The sequence below is a fragment of the Hydra vulgaris genome, chromosome 11 (genome assembly GCF_038396675.1).
Source record: "Hydra vulgaris chromosome 11, alternate assembly HydraT2T_AEP".
In the NCBI taxonomy this organism is placed as follows: domain Eukaryota; kingdom Metazoa; phylum Cnidaria; class Hydrozoa; order Anthoathecata; family Hydridae; genus Hydra; species Hydra vulgaris.
Window position 1 is genome coordinate 27,422,320 of NC_088930.1, and position 25,181 is coordinate 27,447,500.

The 25,181-nt window shown below is 26.3% G+C and overlaps 1 protein-coding gene across 3 annotated transcripts in view; it reads left to right on the top strand.

Moving 5' to 3' along the window:
- Positions 1-25,181, top strand: part of LOC100197392 (D-ribitol-5-phosphate cytidylyltransferase) — a 71,546-nt gene that overhangs the window by 18,050 nt on the left and 28,315 nt on the right. For all 3 annotated transcript variants that reach the window (XM_065810639.1, XM_065810638.1, XM_065810637.1), the window contains exon 3: positions 24,891-24,956. In XM_065810639.1, the coding sequence (XP_065666711.1) occupies positions 24,891-24,956 (66 nt within the window). The remainder of the gene's footprint in view (positions 1-24,890; positions 24,957-25,181) is intronic.

Here is a 25,181-nt window from a genome sequence, read left to right on the forward strand (position 1 = left end):
TATATATATATATATATATATATATATATATATATATATATATATCCAGTAAACCAAACTGCCAGAGCAACAAAAAAGAATTTCATACAATCATTTATACACTTACATGAGTTTTTACTGATAGTTTTTTATTTTTATGTGTTTATGTGTATTATGTTATTTGTACATGTCTTAAAAGTAAGCAAAACTGTTACTGTTTTACAAAAAAGTAAAGTTATTTTGTTTGCGGATTAAGCAATCATTATATATATATATATATATATATATATATATATATATATACACACACACACCTATAGTATGACTTACGGGGGCAGATTTTTCAAAAAAACAAACACTTATGAAGATAATTAGCATTATTGGGGACATTTTAGTGTACCCTTTAATTTTTTTGTCCCTCTGTATATAGATCAAAATAGAAATGAAATATAATATATAATAAATAAATAAAAATAACAAAAATAAATATAAAAAACATAAATATAAAAAACATATTTTTATAATAAAAAAATAAATTTAAATATGTATAAATAAAAATAAAAATACTATAAAAATTAAAAAATATTTATATTTATGATAAAAATAGTATAGAAAAAAAATATATATATATAGTCCATTACATGTACATTAATGGCTTTAAGAATATCAAAAAATATGTAAGAAGTTGCTAAAGAATATATAATGCTGCCTTCTCTAAAGATGCAGTTCAGAATGTTCATTGAATATATATATAAAAGGAATGAATGATATTCATAACCAAAAACATATTAATGACAAAAAAACAGCTTAAAGATGCTTGATAAAGTTGAAAAACATAAAAAAAACTTAGATAAAAACATCATAAAAACTTAGAACATAATGCAGATTTAAAAGTTGTTAGCAATTATTAGTATTTTGTAACAAGCCTTAACAATAAGCCAGGGATGCAGAGTCCCAAAAAGACTTAAACTAAGAAAAAAAAAAGAAAAGAGTGCTGATCTAGGAGCTTGCTAGGATGAAGCAAAATATGTGAAAAATATGCGCAAAGTAAATGATGAAGTAGTTGCAAAAGTTTAGTAACACTAACGATTTTTCAGTTTTTAACGCATAGCTTAACATTTTTTTAGAAAACGTCCTATATATTATTTCATTTCAAAATACAAATCATATAAATTGTAAGATTTAACGGTTAATTAAAATTTTATTGTTTTTTGAAAAGGCTTTATTGCAAAAGTTGAAGAAATCAAGTTTTTGTACACAAAAGCTAAATTAAAGGCCAACATACTTGTGAAATTCAATACTTACTTCGAACCAATATACTTGTGAAATTTAATAGTTACTTCGACCAATATACTTGGGAAATTTAATAGTTACTTCGACCAATATACTTGCAAAATTTAAAAGTTACTTTGACCAATATACTTGTGAAATTTAATAGTTACTTCGACCAATACACTTGTGAAATTTAATAGTTACTTTTACCAATATACTTGTGAAATTTAATAGTTACTTCGACCAATATACTTGTGAAATTTGATAGTTACTTCGACCAATATACTTGTGAAATTTAATAGTTACTTCGACCAATTGTTTTAAGTTACTTCGAGATATTTTAAAAGCAGTGAAGTATTATAAGTTGCCAAAATATTTGTAAAAATTTTTAATTTAATTTCTTTGTGATGCGTTAAAAGCATTGAAAAGGCTAAGGAGGTTTCAAATATAATAAAGAACGTGCTATAAAAGGTGTGGAGAAAAAAATGATTTACAGGATGATCTTTTAACTTTAAAATGTTTCTAAACAAATTTTTTTCATAATGGACCAAGTCACATTATGAAAAAAATTTGTTAGTGCAAAATTTATTGAAAGGAAGCCTTGCTTTAAAAGACCTAAAGTTCTAACTGGAAAGACTGACAGATTATTAGTATTATATTCCAAGAATAATCTATGCAAGTCTGCTATCAAACTTAATTGTTTATATAAGTTTCATGGCACAATCTGTAGTGTCGATACAACTAAACATTGATTACAAAATAATAATCTGTATATCTGCTGTCCAGTTTAGAAACCACTTTTATCTGCAAGTAATTTAAAAGTCAGAGCAAAATTTGTAAAAAATCATCTTAGTTTGACAGTTAATGACTGGTCTAACAAAACAGACTTAATCCAAAATATCATATTTCTACTGTTAAACATAATAGTTATGAAACTAAATTCTTTTTAACTAAATTCGAAAAGTTGCAGTTAGAGGTAAAAAATATTTGCATAAATGTAAATTTTTTTTAGTTTAAAAATAATATATATTTAAACTAAAAAAAACAATTTTATTATAAAAAATTTGAAATTTCAATGTTTATTGTAGAGAAGATCTTTTGAACTGACTAAAATTGTTTTATTTAATACACATAATGTAGACAGCAGTTATATGTTTTTCTTTCTGCTGTTGTTGTACTTTTCTTCACCCATTAGTATGGATTTCTTTAAAAAGCTTCTATGAATCAAGGCTAAATACAAGCATCAGGTAGATGAATTGGAGCAAAGGAGGGTATTAAATTTTTTATCTTACAATATAAGTATTTTTTATAAAAATTTTTAGTTTATTAATCCAAAATAATATTGTTTTCAAAACACGCATAAAACTTTAAAATTCAAGCGTAGTCAAATACGCATTTTCTAACAGCCATTTTACCATAATTTCAATAGGGTTTAATATGTTTCTGTTTTTATCTGTGACTAAAATAACTATCTTCTAATTTTCACTGAATTTTTTTTTCTAGTTTTTTTAGTTGATAACAAGTAAAAATTAATAAATGGTGGGGGAAAGGAGGTGGAGTCTTAATAAGCTTAGGGTAGTGTAAGAAAATTTTCTTAAAATTTAAAAACGTCCCCCACCCCTTTTATTAAGGACTCGAGAGTAAAATTTAAGAAAATATGAATAAGTAAAGTATATTTTATATTTCATTATTTTTTATTATTTTTTATTTTTTATTATATTATATTTTCATTATTTTTTATTATATGATTATATATTATAAAAGTTAAGCTTCAAGATATTTGTGTAAAATGTATTTCTATTGTACATATATGTATTCGTTTTATTTGCAATATTAAATTTGCATCAATTAAAGTCCTAAACTATATTAAATTTATATGCACCAATTAAAGTCCTAAACTATATTAAATTTATATGCACCAATTAAAGTCCTAAACTATATTAAATTTATATGCACCAACTAAAGTCCTAAACTATATTAAATTTATATGCACCAATTAACTATATTAAAACTATAAAAAGTAAGAACTTATTATTATATTAGACCAATTAAAAAGTTTGAGAACATCTTAATATATCTCAGGCCAGAATATCTTAATATTTAATTAAAATAAAATATATCTTAATATTTAATTAATATATATCCTTATATTTAATATCTTAATATTTAATTAAAATGAATATCTTAATATTAAATTAAAATAAAACTTAATAAAAGTTTGAGAACATCTTAACATCTATAATATATCTCAGGCCAGAACATCTTATTATATTTCAGGCCAGAACATCCTAATATATCTCAGGCCTTCTTAAGAAGCGTTTCGCTGTTTGTATTTTATGTAGCAAATTTTACATACACTTTATATGATATATGACATGGTTTCAAATTAAATTTAATTATAATGTGGTACTTTAAAACATGCAACTGATGTACTTTTAACAATATAAATATGCATATTGAATAAACTTACATTTACTAAGGTTACACTTTTCTGTTATGCAACAAAATCTCATAACAAGGCCTGGGGCCAATGCTATAAACAAATCAAATATTTTATTGGGAAAAAAAATCTTTAGTAAAAATGTATTTTTTTAAGTAAATTATTTCACATAAAAAATTGCTTAAACCCAAAATTTTTCTCGCTGTTTGATTTTTTTTATCATTGCTATAAAACTTAAGGAAATAATATGCCAGTCACAACTACGATTTTTTTAATAACTGTTATGTGAATTCTATCAATTCTATGCCAAGACATTTTTTTACATTTTAGTATTCGGTTTTTAAAAAAACTATATCTAAAATTACAATTTTAAATGGATTTAATTTTTTCTGATGAACACATAGGTTTAGAAGTTGTACAAAACGCTTCACCGCCGATTGCCTCAAGAGGTTTGCGTTTAAAACACCTAAAAGTTAATAACTTTCATGTCTAGTTAATTGGAAGAGAGTTATAAGTTTTTTGATTGAACAACTAAGCACATGTAGAAAGCTTAAAATACATGAACTTTTCTTTAAAAAATTGTTTTGTTTATTTATAATTTTTATATAATATTTTAGTTTAATAGTTGCTTTTTTAACAAAGATATTTCTAACAACCTTTTTCGAGAGCAGTATCGAGTCCCAAGACCTGTGTTAGATTTTTTAGAAATAAAAACTCGAAAATGATTTGCAGCATTATACGAGGCCGAATCAAAGCATTTCAGTATGTCAACAAATAATGATATTTCTTCATTTTCTTGGCACAAATGCTTTTTTTTTCATGTTCTCAGGGACTGCCATGGAATTTCTACCAACACAATTTATCATATTATTCACAGTGTCAAAGAAGCCATTTTTATTGTTAGCATATAATATTAATTAAACTCTTTACAGTTTAACGTTATAATACAAAATTTCTGGTTCATTAAATTTGTAAGTAAATGAGGAATTATAACAGCTGTTATCTTATAAAATTAGAGTCAACAAGAGATAATAAAATGGCCCAATGAGTGGTTTTATGCTTAGGCATAAACGTTCTATAAAATATAAACTTTATTATTTGAAACACAATTATTTAAAATGAGGTTAAATGCAGATGAACGAGAATCTTTTCAAAAGCGACTAAAAATGTTTTTTGTAAATAAACCTAATATAAAAAAAAAAATCTTAAATCATTTTGAAAAGGAAAGATTTGCTCGAAGTACAAAATATGATAACCTAAAAAAACTTGAAACTGTTCAATCGTTTTCTGATAGAAAGCACCCTGGTCGTCCGACATCCTGGACTAGAGAAAACAATTGAAAAGGGGTCAGTCAGAGAAAAATAGGTATTAAATTCGGTGTAAATCAATCGACAATTGGTCGTCAGTTAAAAAAAATGAATATTAAATATAGAAAACGTGAAAAGACTCCAAAATACACTATAGAACAACAAATAAAGGCAAAGAAAAGAAGCAGGAAACTAGTTAACCAACTCTATAACACAAAATCGCTTCTAGTCATCGATGACGAAAAATACTTTGTTTTGCGGGGGACAACATGCCTGGAAATTCTGGATACTACACAAACAACAAAAAGACATGCCCAGAAAGTGTTCGTTTTATAGGAAAAGAGAAATTTCCAAAAAAATTATTAATGTGGATAGCCATATCTGACCGTGGTATGTCCATTGTTTCGCACTTCCAAGGCTGTAGCGATCAATTCATCAATCTATATTAATGAATGTTTAGAAAAACGACTTCTTCCATTTATTCTCAAGTATCATAGAGACTTTAACTATTTATTTTGGCCAGATTTAGCAAGTTCTCATTATTCTAAAGATTCTCTAAATTGGATGGACCAATATGTCTATTACGTTGATAAAGAATCCAATCCCCAAAATGTGCCTCAAGCACGACCAATTGATGGGGACATTTGGCACAGAAGGTTTACGAGGAAGATTGGCAAACTTCAACAGAGCAAGTTTTGATTGATGGCATTAAACTAAAACTACAAGAAATTGATTTAAACTTTTTATAGTGGCATATGAAAGGCGTCAGAGCAAAATTGAGATCAATTGCAGATGGTGGTGTTTTTTCATATAAAAAATAATATATTTTTATTAAAAGATAAATGCTTTATTTAAAAAAAATATAATAGTAGTTTGTTTTTTTATTTATAAATAAGTTATTGACGTTTTTATTTTGTCCGATAACTTCCGCATTACCCGTTAGCATAAATGCAATGGAAGTATGTGGACCCGACACATACATATATTATGCTTCAATAAATGGTCCAGGAAGATGGCATGATGCACATGTCTGCTTAAAAATTATTTTTGCAACTAATAAGGCTTATCATAATGTAATTTCAAACGATATTGTTTAGGTTTGTTGAATTGTTGAAAAGTTTAGGTTATAAAAAGTTCTAATCTTTGGAGCAAATTTGAAAATGGAGAGCTTCCTTTTAATGGTGCTGTAATTTTAGCAGACTCTGCTTACCCATGTCAAGAATGGTTAATTCCACCTTTTCCTGGTAATCCAGACGGCGCACTTAAACATTTTAACATAGCGCATAGGAAAACCAGAAGCATAATTGAGTATTGTTTTGGCATTGTCAAAAACAGGTTTTATGCTTTGAAAGCAGGAATTTGCTTGCATAAGGTTGAAGATGCCTCTAAGCTCATTATGTGTGGATTTGTTATCCATAATCTGTGTCTTCGTTATGATGGTAATAGACATAACGGTAATGATTTTAAAAGATGCAACAAAGAACAAGTTTATGAACATCTAACTCAAGCAAATCAAAATGATGATGCTTTCAATAGACGAAATCAACTACTTAATAACTTTACTTAAAATAAATGAATAAAGAAACTTTTAATAAAATTTTATATATATTCTTCTCTGTTCTTGGGCATGAGGTCTATAACTATATTTTAGACATGAAACAAGGATTTGTGTTTAAAGTATTAGAAATATTAATACTTATACAAATATTATGATTGGTAACGAATATTAAAAAAAAGTAAATTTTAATGATAAATAATTAAACAAAAATGAACAATTTCTTATTAAACACAAGAATTTTTTATAGAACTTTAGACTGGTACAGTTAAATGTGTAAACTCGTTTGGAATGTTTTTTAAGCATACAAATTTTTTTTACTAATAGGAAGGCTGGTTACTAATAGGAAGGTTACAAATAGAAAGGCTGAATAGGTGCAAATTTCATAAATGCAAATCTACATAAGTCGAGTCTTTACATGTGCAAAATAATTACAATAACTGACATAGGTGCAAGTAAGGACTAGCGAAGTCTTCTTTTAAGACTCAAATTTAAATAAAAGACAAATTTAGATCATACGCGTGCACCAAATTTAACTGAAAGACGAATTCAGACTTCTAAACCCAATTTAACTAAAAGCCGAATTTGAATTTTAAAAACACATTAACTGTAAGAGAATTTTTTTAAGAACTTTTATAAATTTAATAAAAAAAATTCTTTTCTTTGTTTTTTGCTTTAGGTGTTTCAAGTAGACATAACGGTTTTGTCACGGAGTACATTAGAAAATTATTTAACCAGGAAGTTCAAACCTCTTTCCTTACCGATAGTGCAAAATGTGCCCAGAGCTTGCTTTAAATCCTAGGTCTCTTGCTTCTAAAGCAAGCGGCCTAACCACTGTGCCGCAGTTGCTATATAATCATTTTTTATAAACTAAAATTATTAATTTTAAGCTTGTAATTAACCATAATTCAAAACATGACGAAGTGATGCAAAGTAATTTTTAATCATTAAAAATATATATGCATACAAAAAAACAGTTTGCCTTGAAATAAAAAACCTGAAAGTTCAGTAATAATGAGAACTTAATTTACAAAGTCTTAACAACTCTTAATGTTTTTGAACGAACATAAACAAAAGAACAGTCCGTTCATTAAAAAATTTCGAATATCAATTTTATAAAGGAAAAAGGACGTTAAGAATATTATGTTAAATATTCATCTGTTTATTACCTTTAGGATTTTTTGAAAGCGATAAATAAGAAATAATAAGTGATAAATAGACTTTGTGCCTAAAAAAAACTTTGCGAATATTGACTCAAATTTATTTCTAACATGTTTTTTCCTCCTTTTTTTGCTAAATTCATGTTCCTAAGACTGAGCAAAGTGTACATACATAGATCTACTGTGGGGTTTCAGGAAGGAAAGTTGATATATTTTCTTTATTTTATTCATTTATTATAAAAGAGTTAAAACCGTTTGCCGCAGATATGCCGATTCGCACTAATGCCAGTTTTTTTAACTGCTTCGCATTTGTGAAGATTTGCACTTATGCATGTTAGCACTTCTTCCAATTGCAAACAATAACTTTAAATCATGAAAATTCATTTTAAATTGTATAACCAAATCCTCTTCTAGGGTTCCGTTAAAAATGGCCCTGTGGTGCCCGTGCAGATCATTGAGAGGAAATTAAATTAAGAATCTAGTTATTGTCTTGTTTTTATTAAAAAAATGCAACACAGTTCACTGGTTAAAACACAAAGAGTTCACTGGTTACAATTAAATACTTCAACAAAATGAAAGTTAATTATAGTTACAATATCTTTTTTTAATGTAAAAATAGCAAAATTAATCAAAAAATTTTTCATTCATAATTTATTTTCTTACCTTTAATTTGCTGCTTAAGGATTGCTTCCTAAAACAAAAAAATATAATACACTACTTTTAAACTTTATTATAGAATATTATTTAGAATTAGTTTTAAAATGTATTAAATTACCATGTCTGTATTTATAGTGATGCTGGTTAGAAAGTGGCAATTTATCATTCTTAAGCTGTGTTGCAGTAGTGTATTATTTGGTTAGAGCTTTCTCTTTTGAAGCTGAACTTTTCTGAGAGCAACATCAAAAGCTGAAATCTTAAAGATTGTTCTTTTTGTGATTTCTCTTTTTCAAAACGCAATTTTTCCAAACTTTCAATTTTTTAAAATTTCCATCTACCAAGAGATTTTCTCGAGATCTCTTTTCAGACCTTTTAATGCTCCAGTTAATTTTTTTTTTAGGTGAATCTGTAAAATTTGATTTTAACAGGTAAATAAAAATCTAGTTACAAAATTTAATTTAATTACTGTAAATTACTATTAATTTAATATTATTTAATTAAATATTAAAATTTTCGAATCAAAAAAGTATATATCCATGAAGTATTGAATCAGCAAAAGCAAGAGTGTCTAAATGAGGGGTGCCTGTATTGTTAAATCTTGGACCTAATACCAGTAATTTTGTAGGTAGTAAGTAGGCAAGATATGCAAGTAAATTTGTAGGTAGTAAGTAGGCAAGATATGCAAGTAAATTTGTAGGTAGAATTTATTTAATACATCTTATCAACAACTAGTAAAATATTAAAACTTTATATTAAAACATTAAAATCTTATATCTTATTAAATAACTTGTTCAAATAACTAAAATATACCAGATATAGATGAAATAAAAGAAGCTGCAGTTAAAGACTGTTTGGAGAAAATTGACCTAATTTCTTTACTTGATGTTGATGGTTGATTGGAAGTGAGTAGAATTGCCTCATCACTTGAATATGTAAATATACATTTATGTATATGTGTATATACATTTATGTATATATAATTATCATAATAAATAAGACAAATATTTTAAAATTTTTAATATATATATATGTATGTATGTATGTTGTATGTATGTTGTATGTATGTATGTGTATATATATGTATATATGTATGTATATATATATATATATATATATATATATATATATATATATATATATATATATATATATACATACACACACACACATATATATGTATAAAAAACTATTAAATTATAACTTTTTACTGTTATGCTAATTTAATGGCCATATATATATATATATATATATATATATATATATATATATATATATATATATATATATATGGCCATTAAATAAGCATAACAGTAAAAAGTTAAGTAAATTTACACTAACTTGCACACATTCATATAAAACGTTTTATTTCATCAATGCTATTTAATAATATAAATGCAGTAACAGTTCAGCAAAAAAACCGTCAAAAGTTGTGATTAACACCAGAACTGTCAATAAAATGAATTGATAATGGGTAAAACCACCATTACTTTGAGCAGCTTGCTATTGCGGTTTGGCATGCTTGAGACAAGTTTTTTACAATAAGCAGTCATGCCTTCATCCCTGTGCCACACACTGATGACTTCTTCAATTATCTGCTGCTTTGTTGTTGGTTTTAAATGGCTGAGTTTACTCTTGGTGATGTTCCACAAATTCTCTAATGGGTTCATGTCGGGCTCTGTATATATAGATAGATATTTTACTAATTAAAATATAGTAAGTTTTCCAAGAGGACCATCTTTGATATCTCTGATCTTCAATGCAAGTACCATTTTAAGTTCTTTAGACAACATTTTATCCTCTTGTGTTAAAATAAATGTGAAAATATTTTGCCAGTATTTATGCATTTCTTTATGTCAAGCATTAAAATAAATTCGGTTAACCAAAATAACCATTGAAAGTTAAATACATACATACATAGTTTCCAACACACAACACGTAACAGAGTAATCTATTAAAAAACAGTTTAAACTTGTTAAAATTGCATTTTTTAAATGCAATTCTTACAAGATATATAAATACATATTCAAATACTTTTATAAATTAAGATGAAATTATCTATTATCTTTGTATATAATGAAAATTAAAATGAAAAGTTATGTATATAGAGAGAAATTTAAGTTTTAATAATGATAAATTTTTTTTGGGTTTTAAGTTCTTTCAAACCTAAATTAACTTTTAAATTTATTATTTCAGTACTTATTTTTTTATACCATTAGAATTATAAGAAACTGCAGAGAATAATTAGCTAATAACATTGTTTAAATTGCACTACTCAAGAAACTGTATTTGGGCCAAATTTTAAGTGTTTCTAAATCACTGTGCATTCGTTTGTAAGTCAGCATTGATAGGTTATAAAGTTATTGGCAGCAAAATAATAATAGTATGTAATAAATTACTAAATTTTGTGTTTAAAAAGTGGTGATAATATGACTAATGTCCTAAATGGAATACCTATTTTAAAAGTAAAGCAGTAAAAGTGTTTCCAAAGTAATAATAGTGTTTCACATGCTTTCATTGTAATTCAAGTAGATATTTATAGTGATAAAAGTATGTGTACTAATCAGACCAACATGTGCACACTCAATAATTTTCAATGCCAATACTAAATGGTTCTAAAATGTGTTTCTTAAATAAAAAGAAATTGTTTTTTGCCTTTTATCTAAAAAAGCTTAAATCTATTTTTAAATTATTTTTTTTATTTTTTATTATACTAGAGCAGCATCTCTTGGATAAAAAAAATAGTTGTACCTGTTCCAAAGTACTGGTTAGAATTTGCAAAACAAGTAAGTGTTCATGATTGTATTCTCTGAAGCTCTCTAGTGACCTCAGAAGCTTTTTTCTGAAGGTTTTTAGTGGCCTTCTTTGGAGCTCTTCTCTGAAGTTCCCTAGTCGCCTTCTCTGAAGCTCTCTTCTGAAGATCTCTAGAGACTTTCATGAGAGCTTCTGGAAGGTAAATTTATTATTAATAAAAGAATAATTACTGTTAAAAGTGCTCTATATATGTGCTATAATGTGCTCTATATATGTGCTATAAAGTGCTCTATATATGTGCTATAAAGTGCTCTATATATGTGCTATAAAGTGCTCTATATATGTGCTATAAAGTGCTCTATATATGTGCTATAAAGTGCTCTATATATGTGCTATAATGTGCTCTATATATGTGCTATAAAGTGCTCTATATATGTGCTATAATGTGCTCTATATATGTGCTATAAAGTGCTCTATATATGTGCTATAAAGTGCTCTATATATGTGCTATAAAGTGCTCTATATATGTGCTATAATGTGCTCTATATATGTGCTATAAAGTGCTCTATATATGTGCTATAATGTGCTCTATATATGTGCTATAAAGTGCTCTATATATGTGCTATAAAGTGCTCTATATATGTGCTATAAAGTGCTCTATATATGTGCTATAAAGTGCTCTATATATGTGCTATAATGTGCTCTATATATGTGCTATAAAGTGCTCTATATATGTGCTATAAAGTGCTCTATATATGTGCTATAAAGTGCTCTATATATGTGCTATAAAGTGCTCTATATATGTGCTATAATGTGCTCTATATATGTGCTATAAAGTGCTCTATATATGTGCTATAAAGTGCTCTATATATGTGCTATAAAGTGCTCTATATATGTGCTATAAAGTGCTCTATATATGTGCTATAATGTGCTCTATATATGTGCTATAAAGTGCTCTATATATGTGCTATAAAGTGCTCTATATATGTGCTATAAAGTGCTCTATATATGTGCTATAAAGTGCTCTATATATGTGCTATAATGTGCTCTATATATGTGCTATAAAGTGCTCTATATATGTGCTATAAAGTGCTCTATATATGTGCTATAAAGTGCTCTATATATGTGCTATAAAGTGCTCTATATATGTGCTATAATGTGCTCTATATATGTGCTATAAAGTGCTCTATATATGTGCTATAAAGTGCTCTATATATGTGCTATAAAGTGCTCTATATATGTGCTATAAAGTGCTCTATATATGTGCTATAATGTGCTCTATATATGTGCTATAAAGTGCTCTATATATGTGCTATAAAGTGCTCTATATATGTGCTATAAAGTGCTCTATATATGTGCTATAAAGTGCTCTATATATGTGCTATAAAGTGCTCTATATATGTGCTATAAAGTGCTCTATATATGTGCTATAATGTGCTCTATATATGTGCTATAAAGTGCTCTATATATGTGCTATAAAGTGCTCTATATATGTGCTATAAAGTGCTCTATATATGTGCTATAAAGTGCTCTATATATGTGCTATAAAGTGCTCTATATATGTGCTATAAAGTGCTCTATATATGTGCTATAATGTGCTCTATATATGTGCTATAAAGTGCTCTATATATGTGCTATAAAGTGCTCTATATATGTGCTATAAAGTGCTCTATATATGTGCTATAAAGTGCTCTATATATGTGCTATAATGTGCTCTATATATGTGCTATAAAGTGCTCTATATATGTGCTATAAAGTGCTCTATATATGTGCTATAAAGTGCTCTATATATGTGCTATAAAGTGCTCTATATATGTGCTATAATGTGCTCTATATATGTGCTATAAAGTGCTCTATATATGTGCTATAAAGTGCTCTATATATGTGCTATAAAGTGCTCTATATATGTGCTATAAAGTGCTCTATATATGTGCTATAATGTGCTCTATATATGTGCTATAAAGTGCTCTATATATGTGCTATAAAGTGCTCTATATATGTGCTATAAAGTGCTCTATATATGTGCTATAAAGTGCTCTATATATGTGCTATAAAGTGCTCTATATATGTGCTATAAAGTGCTCTATATATGTGCTATAATGTGCTCTATATATGTGCTATAAAGTGCTCTATATATGTGCTATAAAGTGCTCTATATATGTGCTATAAAGTGCTCTATATATGTGCTATAATGTGCTCTATATATGTGCTATAATGTGCTCTATATATGTGCTATAAAGTGCTCTATATATGTGCTATAAAGTGCTCTATATATGTGCTATAATGTGCTCTATATATGTGCTATAAAGTGCTCTATATATGTGCTATAAAGTGCTCTATATATGTGCTATAAAGTGCTCTATATATGTGCTATAAAGTGCTCTATATATGTGCTATAATGTGCTCTATATATGTGCTATAAAGTGCTCTATATATGTGCTATAAAGTGCTCTATATATGTGCTATAAAGTGCTCTATATATGTGCTATAAAGTGCTCTATATATGTGCTATAAAGTGCTCTATATATGTGCTATAAAGTGCTCTATATATGTGCTATAATGTGCTCTATATATGTGCTATAAAGTGCTCTATATATGTGCTATAAAGTGCTCTATATATGTGCTATAAAGTGCTCTATATATGTGCTATAAAGTGCTCTATATATGTGCTATAATGTGCTCTATATATGTGCTATAAAGTGCTCTATATATGTGCTATAAAGTGCTCTATATATGTGCTATAAAGTGCTCTATATATGTGCTATAAAGTGCTCTATATATGTGCTATAAAGTGCTCTATATATGTGCTATAATGTGCTCTATATATTCTTATTTTTTTTACTTCTTAAGCTTTAAATTCTTTTGTTTACATTTATTTTGTTGTAAATTCTTTTGTTTACCTTTATTTTGTTGTAAATTAAACTGTTAATATATTATTGTAATTTTATTTTAACTGTAAATTTAGATTTATAAATAAATAAAAAAAAATGACATCATATTGTGAAATCCATATCAAAAAAAAAAATAATAATAATAAATAAATAAAGTTTTATGAGATGAGAAGCAAATATTTTTCCTGTTCATTATAAAAATTTGTGAATAGTAAATTTGTTTTAAGAAGTTTATTTTTAGGCAACCATTATTTAACTTACCAACTACCTTCAAGCCACTTCAACTTACCAACTAGCTTCAAGCCACTATTTAACTTAGGAAACATTTTTAATAAAATTAAAGCTCAAGCTTTGAAGAACAGAAATTAAAGCAAATTACCAAATTTAAAATATATTTGTATTGGTAAAAAGTTTGTATAGCTGTATACAGAAATAACATTTTTCACCATCTTCAGGGTTTGTTCAAAAAAAATTGAGCTTTCAGTGTGAAAGCCAGTGTTAGTTTAGCTAATGTTGTTTATGCCAATTATTTTTCTCTCTCCTTTCTCCTTCACCCTTTACCTAGTGCAGCATGCCATGATTAGGCTGCGCAGAAAAATTTTCAAATTTCACACCTAACTCTTACTCCTATTTTATATGTAGTAACACAACCATGTGATGTGGATGGGTCCACTGTTGTGGAGGGATCCACTGTGCTGTGGATGGATTTCTATAGGGGATTTGTATATTTTTTTCGGAGGTAATGTGAGAGAAAAAGTTATAAGAAAGCAACACAAATTATAATTTGTCAAAAGTTTTTATTTCATAAGTTTTTATTTCATAATTATTTTACAAGTATTATTTTTTAATTATTTCATATTTTTAAAAGTAAACTGAAAGTAAAATTTATAAAAAATTAATAAAAGTTTGATAGTTCCTTCTTTTTATTTTGAAATCTATTGATGATTGACTCTCACATTTTAATTTGTTTAAAATTGTTTCAACCAATTATTTCAATCCAACAGCATCAGATGCTTATGATGTTTGAACTTATCTAAAGATGGCACAGATAAAGAAAAAATTTATCTGCTTTGGTGTGATCTGTAACAATATTTTAAAAAACTACATGGTGGAAATGTATGTTGAGTAAAAAAAAACAAAAAAAAAATTATAATGCACCATGTAACACATCAAACTTATTTTACCGAATTGGTATTTTTCACATTATTAATCCAAATTGTTTATATTCTGTTTACATAATTTTATTTATAGCATTAGTAGATAATTTTTTAAACATTCAAAAAAGATAGGTAACAATCCAGTCTGATGACATGTACTGTTGAAAAGTTTGCCGCAGATTCAACTGAGAAAGTCTGGGAGCAAAGTGACAGCACTTTCTCTGTAATAATTAACAGTTTCCGTAGTGTCTATTTTTTGTAAAAATTAACAGAAAAGTCTGTTAAAAAAGATACAGGACTTTCTCCATAAAATTCGCTGTTTCCCTATTTAATTTTTTTGTACAAATTAATAGAAAAACTCTGTTAATTTAGCAAATAGACAGTTACTAAACTCATTTTTCAGAGTTTACACAAAAGTCAAAAATAAATGAACAGAATTTATACGTTGTTATAAAAATGTAATTAGACTATATAGAAACTACTTGTGAAATGATTAAAAATTATAAAATAATACACATCAAGCACAACATAAAAAACTCAGTAGTTTTGAGTACTTTAGCCACACACAAAACATTTAAAGAAAATCTAATTTAATCATATGGACCAAATGCAAAACGTGCTAAATCATAAAAATAAATTTTTTGATTAGCTCCAATTCCACAACCTATACATTGAAATCTATTATCAATTTAAATATTAGACCGCTTAAAATTTTTTTTTTGTGTAAATAAAAAAATTATATATATCAATTTCTGTTGATGCACAACAATGAGTAGCCTAATTTTTACTCGTTTTCTTAATTTCAATTTACTTGGACTTTCCAGATGAACTCCTCATATGTTGATTTTATTTCCTTTTTTAGGATTCATTTTTGCAATACATCTACAAAATAATTAGATCAGATTAATAAATCATTATTTACAGTAAAAAAAAAAATGTAATGTTGAAAATATTAAAAAATATGTATGTAGAGCAAGCGTGTAGAGCGTATAGTTGCAGATGATCAGGATGCAGTGATTTAGAAGAAAAGAGTTAGGTAGAAGTAGATAAAGTTAGAGAATATGTTGCAGTTAATATGAAAAAGTTATTCATTTTTATAAATTTTTTATAAACGAGTATGAAAGTTTATCATCACAAATGACATCATTGTACTTTGGTGTTTTGGTAAAAGAGGAGCATTTTAGTGGAGTAAATCCATGATTTTAGCTGGCAGCTTTTCCCAGGGAACTTTGAAAATACCTAGCTAATTGACCAGCATAGCACTTGGAGATTCAGATGTTGGTAAATTTGAAATTAAAGGTTGGGTTGAAACAAGAAACCAACGTCTGAACCTGAGAAAATCTTTCAATAGTAGAATTTCCTTTTAAAAATACAATCAAAATTAATTAATATAATATAAATTATATATAAATACAAATAAATAATTAAATAATAATTTAATAATTATTAACGTTAGTTATTAAAAACCACAATTTTTATTTAAGTTATTTAAACTTAAATTTAGATCAGATGATGAGAATAATAATTAAGAGAGCTTTTTAAAAAAAAGACTGCAAAACTACAAAGCTGCAGAACTACAAAACTGCAGAACTACAAAACTGCAGAACTACAAAACTGCAGAACTAAAAAACTGCAGAACTACAAAACTGCAAAACTACAAAACTGCAGAACTACAAAAAAGTAAAATACATTGAACATACTATTTTATTTAATATTCTTTCCATGCGTTTATCCTCCATCTGGTTTATCCTCCTTCCCACAAAGGCGAGTTCATCTCATTAAAGACCATCATAACCCACTTCGTAGACCAAGAGTAAGTGATTTTTAGAAGAATGAAGGATATTAGAAAGTCAGAAGAAGTTGAGTTAGAAAGATGGCATAGAGACAGCAGAGAGTATTGCCTTAGGTGTTAGAATGTGCAACTTATGTTCAATATCAAGTTCACTTGATAGGAACTTTTGTTACATATAAAGTTTTTATATAATTTACATAAATTTTATTTAATATGTCCCTTCTTACCACATATATATATATATATATATATATATATATATATATATATATATATATATATATATATATATATATATATATATATATATATATGTACATACATACATACATACATACATACATACATACATACATACATACATACATACATACATACATACATTTATATATATATATATATATATATATATATATATATATATATATATATATATATATATATATATATATATATATATATATATATATACATACATAATATATATATACAGTCAGAGAAATAAGTATCCGAACAAAATATTTTATTGTGAAAAATAAACTTTGTCAGGATATTTCAGAAAAACATATGTTTTTGATAAATACTTTTATAATTATTTTAAAAGCAAATTTAATTATGATTTTATGTTGCAAAAAGTTAATCAACGGTAATTAACTTGCGTTGCTAAAATTTAACGATTCCTGAAGGAGTGTTAAAACTTCAATGAAAAATAATTATCTGAACATGTTGTTTTGTAAACGAAGTTTTGAAATTGATTATTAAAAAAAGTTTTTTAACCAATGGTTTTAGAAATAATGTTGTTTTACAACGAGTAATTTTTAATAATTGACTGATATTTTTTTAAATTCATTTGATTTACCATTGATATCATCAAGTATAGGAGTTAAAATCAAGGAATGGTCCCAAGCTCAATTTGGTTATTGACTTGTTCAAGCAAGGTAAAACGTTTAGGCTGATAAATAAAGCGACTGGAATGGCATTAGGAACCATCAGCGATCTGATTAAAAAAAATATGTTTGGATATGTGCAAAATCAGCCCAGATTCGGAGCAAAGCGTAAAACAACATCAAGAATAGATCGACAAATTGTCAAGATGGTGCAAAAAAACCGCTTTTTATATAATATATAAAATCAAAAAATGCTAGCGGTTCAAAATCAAAGAATCAAAGAAAGAATGTGTTTAAATTTACATTAAATTTACTTTTTTCCTTCAATTGAAACAGACATAAATAGCCTGTCTTCTTTTTCCATACAATGTAGTTTTTTAGCTTTATACAGCTTATTACTGGTTTAAGAATTTTTTCTACACTTCTTAATATAATATACTTTTTAAGTAGACATTTTAAGAACATATTATTAGTCAAAAATCTGATAACAAGTATAAAACCTTTTCATTTTTTTTTTTTTGGTAGTTGTTCTCGGAGAGAAAATACAACAAAGTGGTGGTAATTGAAGGTAAAGAATCAAGGTATAAAACCTTAAAGTTTCTATTAAAAAAATCTTTTTTTACCCCTTTCTACCTGTTTTCAAAATATTTTTTGCTTTTTTACACCAGATAAGAGAAGTAAATAACCGGGGTTGAAATTTGACCGGGGTCGAAGCCAGATTTGATAAAATATTGCCAGGGCTAGGGCCGGGTTTGTGACCAAGGCTGCATAAACATTTATACATCTTAAAGGGTATTTTTTTAATTCAAAATGTTATATTTTGTATATATATGCATATATAAACATCATTATGATCAACATGATCATCATAATCATCATCATCATTAGGCTTAAGCTTTCCTCTGTTTCTCTAAAATAAATAATCCAGAACATTTTCTTTCCTTAACTAAAGCTCATTGATATAATATGTAAATCACTCCTTTCAAGTTTTCTTACTTCTACCTCTACCGTTTTCTCCTGTAGCTGCTACCTCTCTACATGCTGATACCTAAATCACTTAAATCTTCTCTAACAAGCATTATTTGGTATAACCTTTTTTTTCTAATCTGTCTAAGGTTATGCCTTTTCTTTTCTTGTTGGAATCACACCACACACCCTCCGATCACCTTCTCTTTCAGCAAATACTACGCCATACAAATAATAAAGTTTCTGTAAATATGTAAGGATATTGTATGCCAGCATCTAAATAAATAGTAAACATATATGTTTAAGCCCATATTATGTATGCATAAATGCACATTTTGTAAGCTTTTATTCCTTCTGGAATAAGTTTGGAAGTTTTTATTCCTTATCTTCAAGTCTCTTTATCTTGTAAGTTAAGTCTCATTCTACTCCCTGCAGTATTAAAGTTATTCTTGAAGGTCTACACTCTTCATTATTTTGAATAATTTTAAGGCTATGACAAGGTTCTATCTTTGCTTGGTTCTATCTCAGCTCCTGTATTGTTTTTAAAGTGGCTCTATTTGCTGACGACTCAACTTTATACTCTTGTCTTGAAAAAAAGTCTTTACTTATTGGTTGCTTAGAACAAGCAGTCAATTTTTGATCTGATCTCTCTTCTATAACAGCCTAAGGCTTGCAGTGATTTGTGGATTTTAAGTCTGGACTAAAAATCTACAATTTTTGTTAGACAGCAAAACCCATTTATTTACTACAAAAAAGTATTGCAATATTAGTGGCATTCCTATAATGATGAATAACAACCCTCTTACTCTCAGACAAAGTCTAAAAGTACACTGTAAATGTAATTAGACCATCTTTATCTGTCAAGCTTGAGCCACTCTCCCTTGTTGCAAGGTTGCATTTTTTTTCTTTTTTCTACAAATGCTATCATGGTCAATGCTTAAATGAGCTTTAAACTTTATTATGATGAACCAAAACTCATTCTTGCTTGGCTTCTTATTTAACAAGTTGCATCCTTTTATGTATCTGTCCCTTTGTGCTTTTATTAATCCAGTTTTTTTTTCCTTATACATCAAAAAAACCTCATAACACTTACCCATCATGTTTTTCTTTTTCATACAATCTACAACTTTTTAAGTCTTTAGTTAACCCTTTCCTAGTCTTTTAACCCTATCTTCTATTTTAAAGTAACTCATAACTAAATAGTGGTGCTTGCAACTTTGTTGGAAGTAAATTAGAGTTTAAAAATATATAAATATATGCCAGAATTTAATAAATAGTAAATGTAAGTATAACATTAAGATTTTTTTTTTTTTTCTAGCCCCGGCTCTCAACCCCTGCTAAATCTTATAATTTTGCTGGGGCCAGGGCTGGGTTTGCAAAAAGTCGAATTTTTAGCCCAGGCCGGGGCCCCGGTTACTTACAAAATAAGAGGAATCTTACCCATTTGATTTTAGGTTATATCATTTGGGTTGTAGGGCACTTTCTGCACAGTTATTTTTTAAAAAAAGCCCTAGTCAATTTTAAATCTCATATGAGCTAAAAATACATCTCGGTTTTATTAGAAAATTTTCAACAAACTTTTATTATTTAAAGTTATTTTTGATAAATCAAAAAAAAGGCTATCCCTACATCAGTCTTCTCTGCTTGGCCAGGACTTTTGCACTCAAGCATTTTTGCGCTTGCCTGCACACTCACAAATACATTGGCAAGCGCTTGCCAAAAAGTACAATCGTTTTATAAAATTATAACTTTTTCATTCATTTAATACTTTTATGTACAAATTATTTTATTTAAAATTTAAATAAAATGTTTTTTTGTTATATTTATTATTTTGTTACTGTTATATTTATTATTTTATTTAGAATGTAAATAAAATGTTCGTTTAGTCATTTTTATATTAATTATTTTATTTAGAATTTAAAATAGTTTTAAATTTTTATTTTAATATTTTAATTATTTTAAATATTTTAATAATTTTAAATATTTTAATAATTTTAATTATTTTAAATATTTTAATAATTTTAATAATAAACTGATATTAAAATGACTAAAAATTTGTTTTGTTTTATATTAAAAATTGACAAAACAATTGAATTTAAACTAAACTTTTTAAATTAAATTTAAATTTGCAATAATATTAATTACCGCAAAACAAGTTGAATATTTTTTAATTTCTTTTTTATTATTACTATAGGAGAATGTTTATTTTATTTTTTTTAATGTTAAATAATTAAATTTAATATTATACTTTTAAAAATGTTTGATATTAACAAATTTCTTTTTTTTCTCAGCATTTGCATAAATAAATATGTTAAATTTTAATATGTTAAATTTTTAATAAATAAATTTTTGAATTTTTAAATGATTATTTTTATAAATTTCTAATTGCAACTTTGCAACTACGAATGATTTTTTATTTAAAAAAAATTTATATGCTCTAATTTATTTACTTTATTTATTAAAATGTTTATTATTTTATTAACAATTTAGTTGTGAAAGCAAAGATTATTTTTTCAAACATCATTTATTAAATTTATATCGCTGTATATATCATTTATTAAAAAATAATTGCTGCGATTTAACTTGCATTATAAAAAAAAAGTTTAACTTATGTTTTGTGCAAATTTTTGATGCAGTTGTTTATTTAAAATAAAATTCTGAGTAAAAAAAATTTTTTAGGACGAAAACCTAAAAAACAATTGCAATAAAAATGATCTAACTTATTTTAAGCATAAATAAAATTTAAATATTGAACAATACTTAGTAATACTTTAATATAAGTTTGACAGTTAAGTTAAACCCAAGCATTAACTTTAATTTTAATAAACTTAAATATATTTTTTAAATAAAAATTAAATTATATATTTTTTAAATCTAAATTAAATTATACTTTTTTATATCAGAATAAAGTTATTTATTTTAATTAAATTAGTTTTGAATTAAATCATATATTTTTTATCAGAGTTAAATTGTATTATTATGATCTTTGCTTCAAGCTTAAAGTATTTACATTTTTCAAGCGAAAAAATCAATCATTACAACAAACAAAATAAAAATAGTTTTTTAATTTTATTTTAGTTTTTTCCAATTATTAAATAGCGCTATATATTAAATAGCTGATAATTATATTATATCTAATACAATTATAGCCAATTATTAAATAGCTGATAATTATATTATATCTAATATAATTATCATTCAAACTTTTGTAACAAATATTTTTACATAATCGTCATTCAAAAGTTAATGTGTTTTTTTTTTGAAAATTAATTACTTCTTTTATCTTACTGCTTATATAATAATTTAAATATTAAAAAATGATAAAAAGTTGCTTAACCAAATCGCTTACTGCTTACGTAAAATTGCTTAAGGCGTACGTGAATTGTTTTTGTAATGTTTTTTTCTTAAAGCCTAAGGAACTTTCTTGGGATTGTGTTGTTTCTTTTAAATTTTTTTACATCACCTACTAGGTAATGTTTCCAAGCTTGTTTAGCAAACTCCAAATATGGTCTAATATATTAGTATAAAGTTTTTTCCAAATGTCAATGTTTCTTGATACAAACAATTTTGTTTAAGAATTTTGAGTTGTTTGCTTTCTTTTTCGGTATTTGTTACTTCTATAACTCTGTTGGCTGTGCCATTGTCTTTAATTTTATTAATTAATTAATCAAATTTTATTGTTCTAGAGTTAACATGTATGACATTACATTTTTTTACATTTAGCTCCATTAGCCAGGTCTGCATCCATTTAACAATATCGTCTAGATTGAATTATAAAGTTGCCCTTTCTATATTGTTTATGACAAATTTCATGAGCTTTTTGTCTCTGCGTACATTTTGAAAATGGCTAATTTGACTTGAATTGATCATAAAGATTCATAATAGGTCATAAAGAAATATAACAAAGAGTGTCAGCCCTAAAATAGAACCTTTCAGAAGAAAGTTCTTCTGTCAAAAAGGCTTTGATCTAATTTAGAAGATTGCCATTTATACTGTACATTCCAACCTTTTGCAGCAGTCTAATATGTGAAACTTTATCTAATGCCTTTGTAAAATCAAGAAAAATTAGGTTGCCTGCTTTATTCTTTGATTTGCTAGTCAAAAAGTCCATCATTTCTAAAAAATTAGTGATGAAAAGTCTTTTTTGTATTAAAATCATGTTGAATTTTGGAAAGCATTTTATTATTTACCAAAAAATCAATTATAAATTCTCTAACAATTTTTTATATTAGTTTGCATGGAACAGAAGTGAGTGACATTGTTCTGTAAATGGTTGGATCTGTTCTGCTGCTTTTTTATAAAGAGGTATAACATTAGCTGTAAATCAAGATGGTGGAACCTTGCTAGATTTTATTGAAAGTTGGAAAATCAAAGTTATTAGAGCTGGCATTGGTGTGGCACATGCTTTTAAAACAAACAGGCTAATATTATCATTGCTTATTGAGTTATTTCTATCAAGCATTTTTTAGGTGTTTCAGGACAATATTCTGATCATTTTTTATATACAAAACTAAAATCTTTGATTTGAATGGTTTTAGTTAATCAAAGGTTCTTTTGTAAAAACTGATTGAAATTGGTTGTTAAGAATGTTTGCTTTTGTTACTCCATCGCTGCTCATTTGATTTGAATCTGCTGTTAATGCTGATAATTACTCAAAGGGAACCAGAAAATTCAGTATTTTTTAAAATAACTTTTTGTTTATATTTTCTTTTAAAGTTTGTTGGTTAAATTATTAAAGTTAATATTTTAATTAAAAAGTTTTATCATTTTTATATTTACACTTTCCTTTTGAAAACTCATTAGTTAAAGAGGTTATTAGTTTAAAAGTGTCATTGTTGATCTTAGATAGCTCTTAATTGATTTTAGATTGGAAAGGCTCCTTTCATCGGAATGATTAGTAATTATTAGGCACAAAAAAAGTTTTCAAATTTGACTCTAGGTTAGGAAATCATCAATTTTATTTTCTTTAATCAGCTTATTTCAAAATGAGTTTTTGAAGAATTATTTTTTATGAGATTTTTAATTTATGTAATTTTATTAAATAGTGAATTTATTATCAAAAATAGAATAATCAAATATTTGATTTGTCCATGGTATTGTTTGCCAGCAATTGATTTTCTTAAAATTCTCATTGCGAAACTTAATATTATGTTTATCTAACATTTTAAAGGAATTTTTTTTTTTCAGAACTCATTACAATCATATTTGATTCATGATTATTCTTTGTACATAGTTAACATTAAGTAGCAATAACTTTAGCTTCTTCTTTAATAGCAATCTTTCAACATTAGAACAAAGTCAGTGATGAAAACAATCAATAACACACAAAAATGAAAAAATAACTATTTTAAAAGCCATTGTCTGAGGAAGTAAATATTTTAAAAGTCATTGTCTGTGAAAGGGCCAAGTATGGCATGACTGAAAAATGATGTTTTTTCAACTTAAAAACATTTTGTAAAAAAGTAGTGAACATTATAGGTTTACTTAAAAAAATTATAAAATTTATGGGGGAAGGGGGAGAATCCGGTAGATGCAAAGGCCTTCAAAAAAAAAATGATTAACCCACAAACCTCAAAACAGCATTTATGATAAAAAATTTTTAGATTCTGAAAAATAAACTTATTAAAAAATGTGACTTTTAGCAAACAAAATTGCTTTTGAAGAAACTGAATAAAGGTTTGCCCAAGATTTATGAACATATTTCCCATCCGTGTTTCAGGGTGGGCAAAATTTTAAAACAAGAACTTTGCTGCAATTGTTCCTGTATCAGAAAGGTTTGAATTGAGAAAATAGAAAGCGTTATTTCTTTAGGCTAAACCAGAGCTAAACCCTAAGCGGGGCTAATTCAAACAGTTTATTTTTTTAAAGTTCACACAGTTCATGAAATATGCAGTATTACAAGTGTGCATATGCAAAGGATTTATATAAACTTTATAACTTTATATATAACTTGAGGAATTTAAAGGCATTTGTTTTGGGTTTAATGTCCATGACATGTTATATTGAAATTTTGTATAAAAAATATTGTATTAAATTTTCTAAAAGTTTAAGATAAAAAAATTTTTATTTTCATTACAACAGGCATCAAAGCATTTATGCTGGAATTCAAACATTAATAGGTTTTTGCTCACCAGAAGATATTGTGAGTTTTTTTGCATTTATTGTCATTTGTAATTAAATGTATATTGGTCTTATATATATATATACATATAAGAATGTATATAAATATATATATTTTATATATATTTATAAAGATGAATATGAAAGCATATATCCGAGTGATCCTGTCCCACCATAACAAGACAAATCTTATCCAATGAGAGTTGTTGTATCAACTATTGGGACACCTTGTTATGGAATTTCAAAT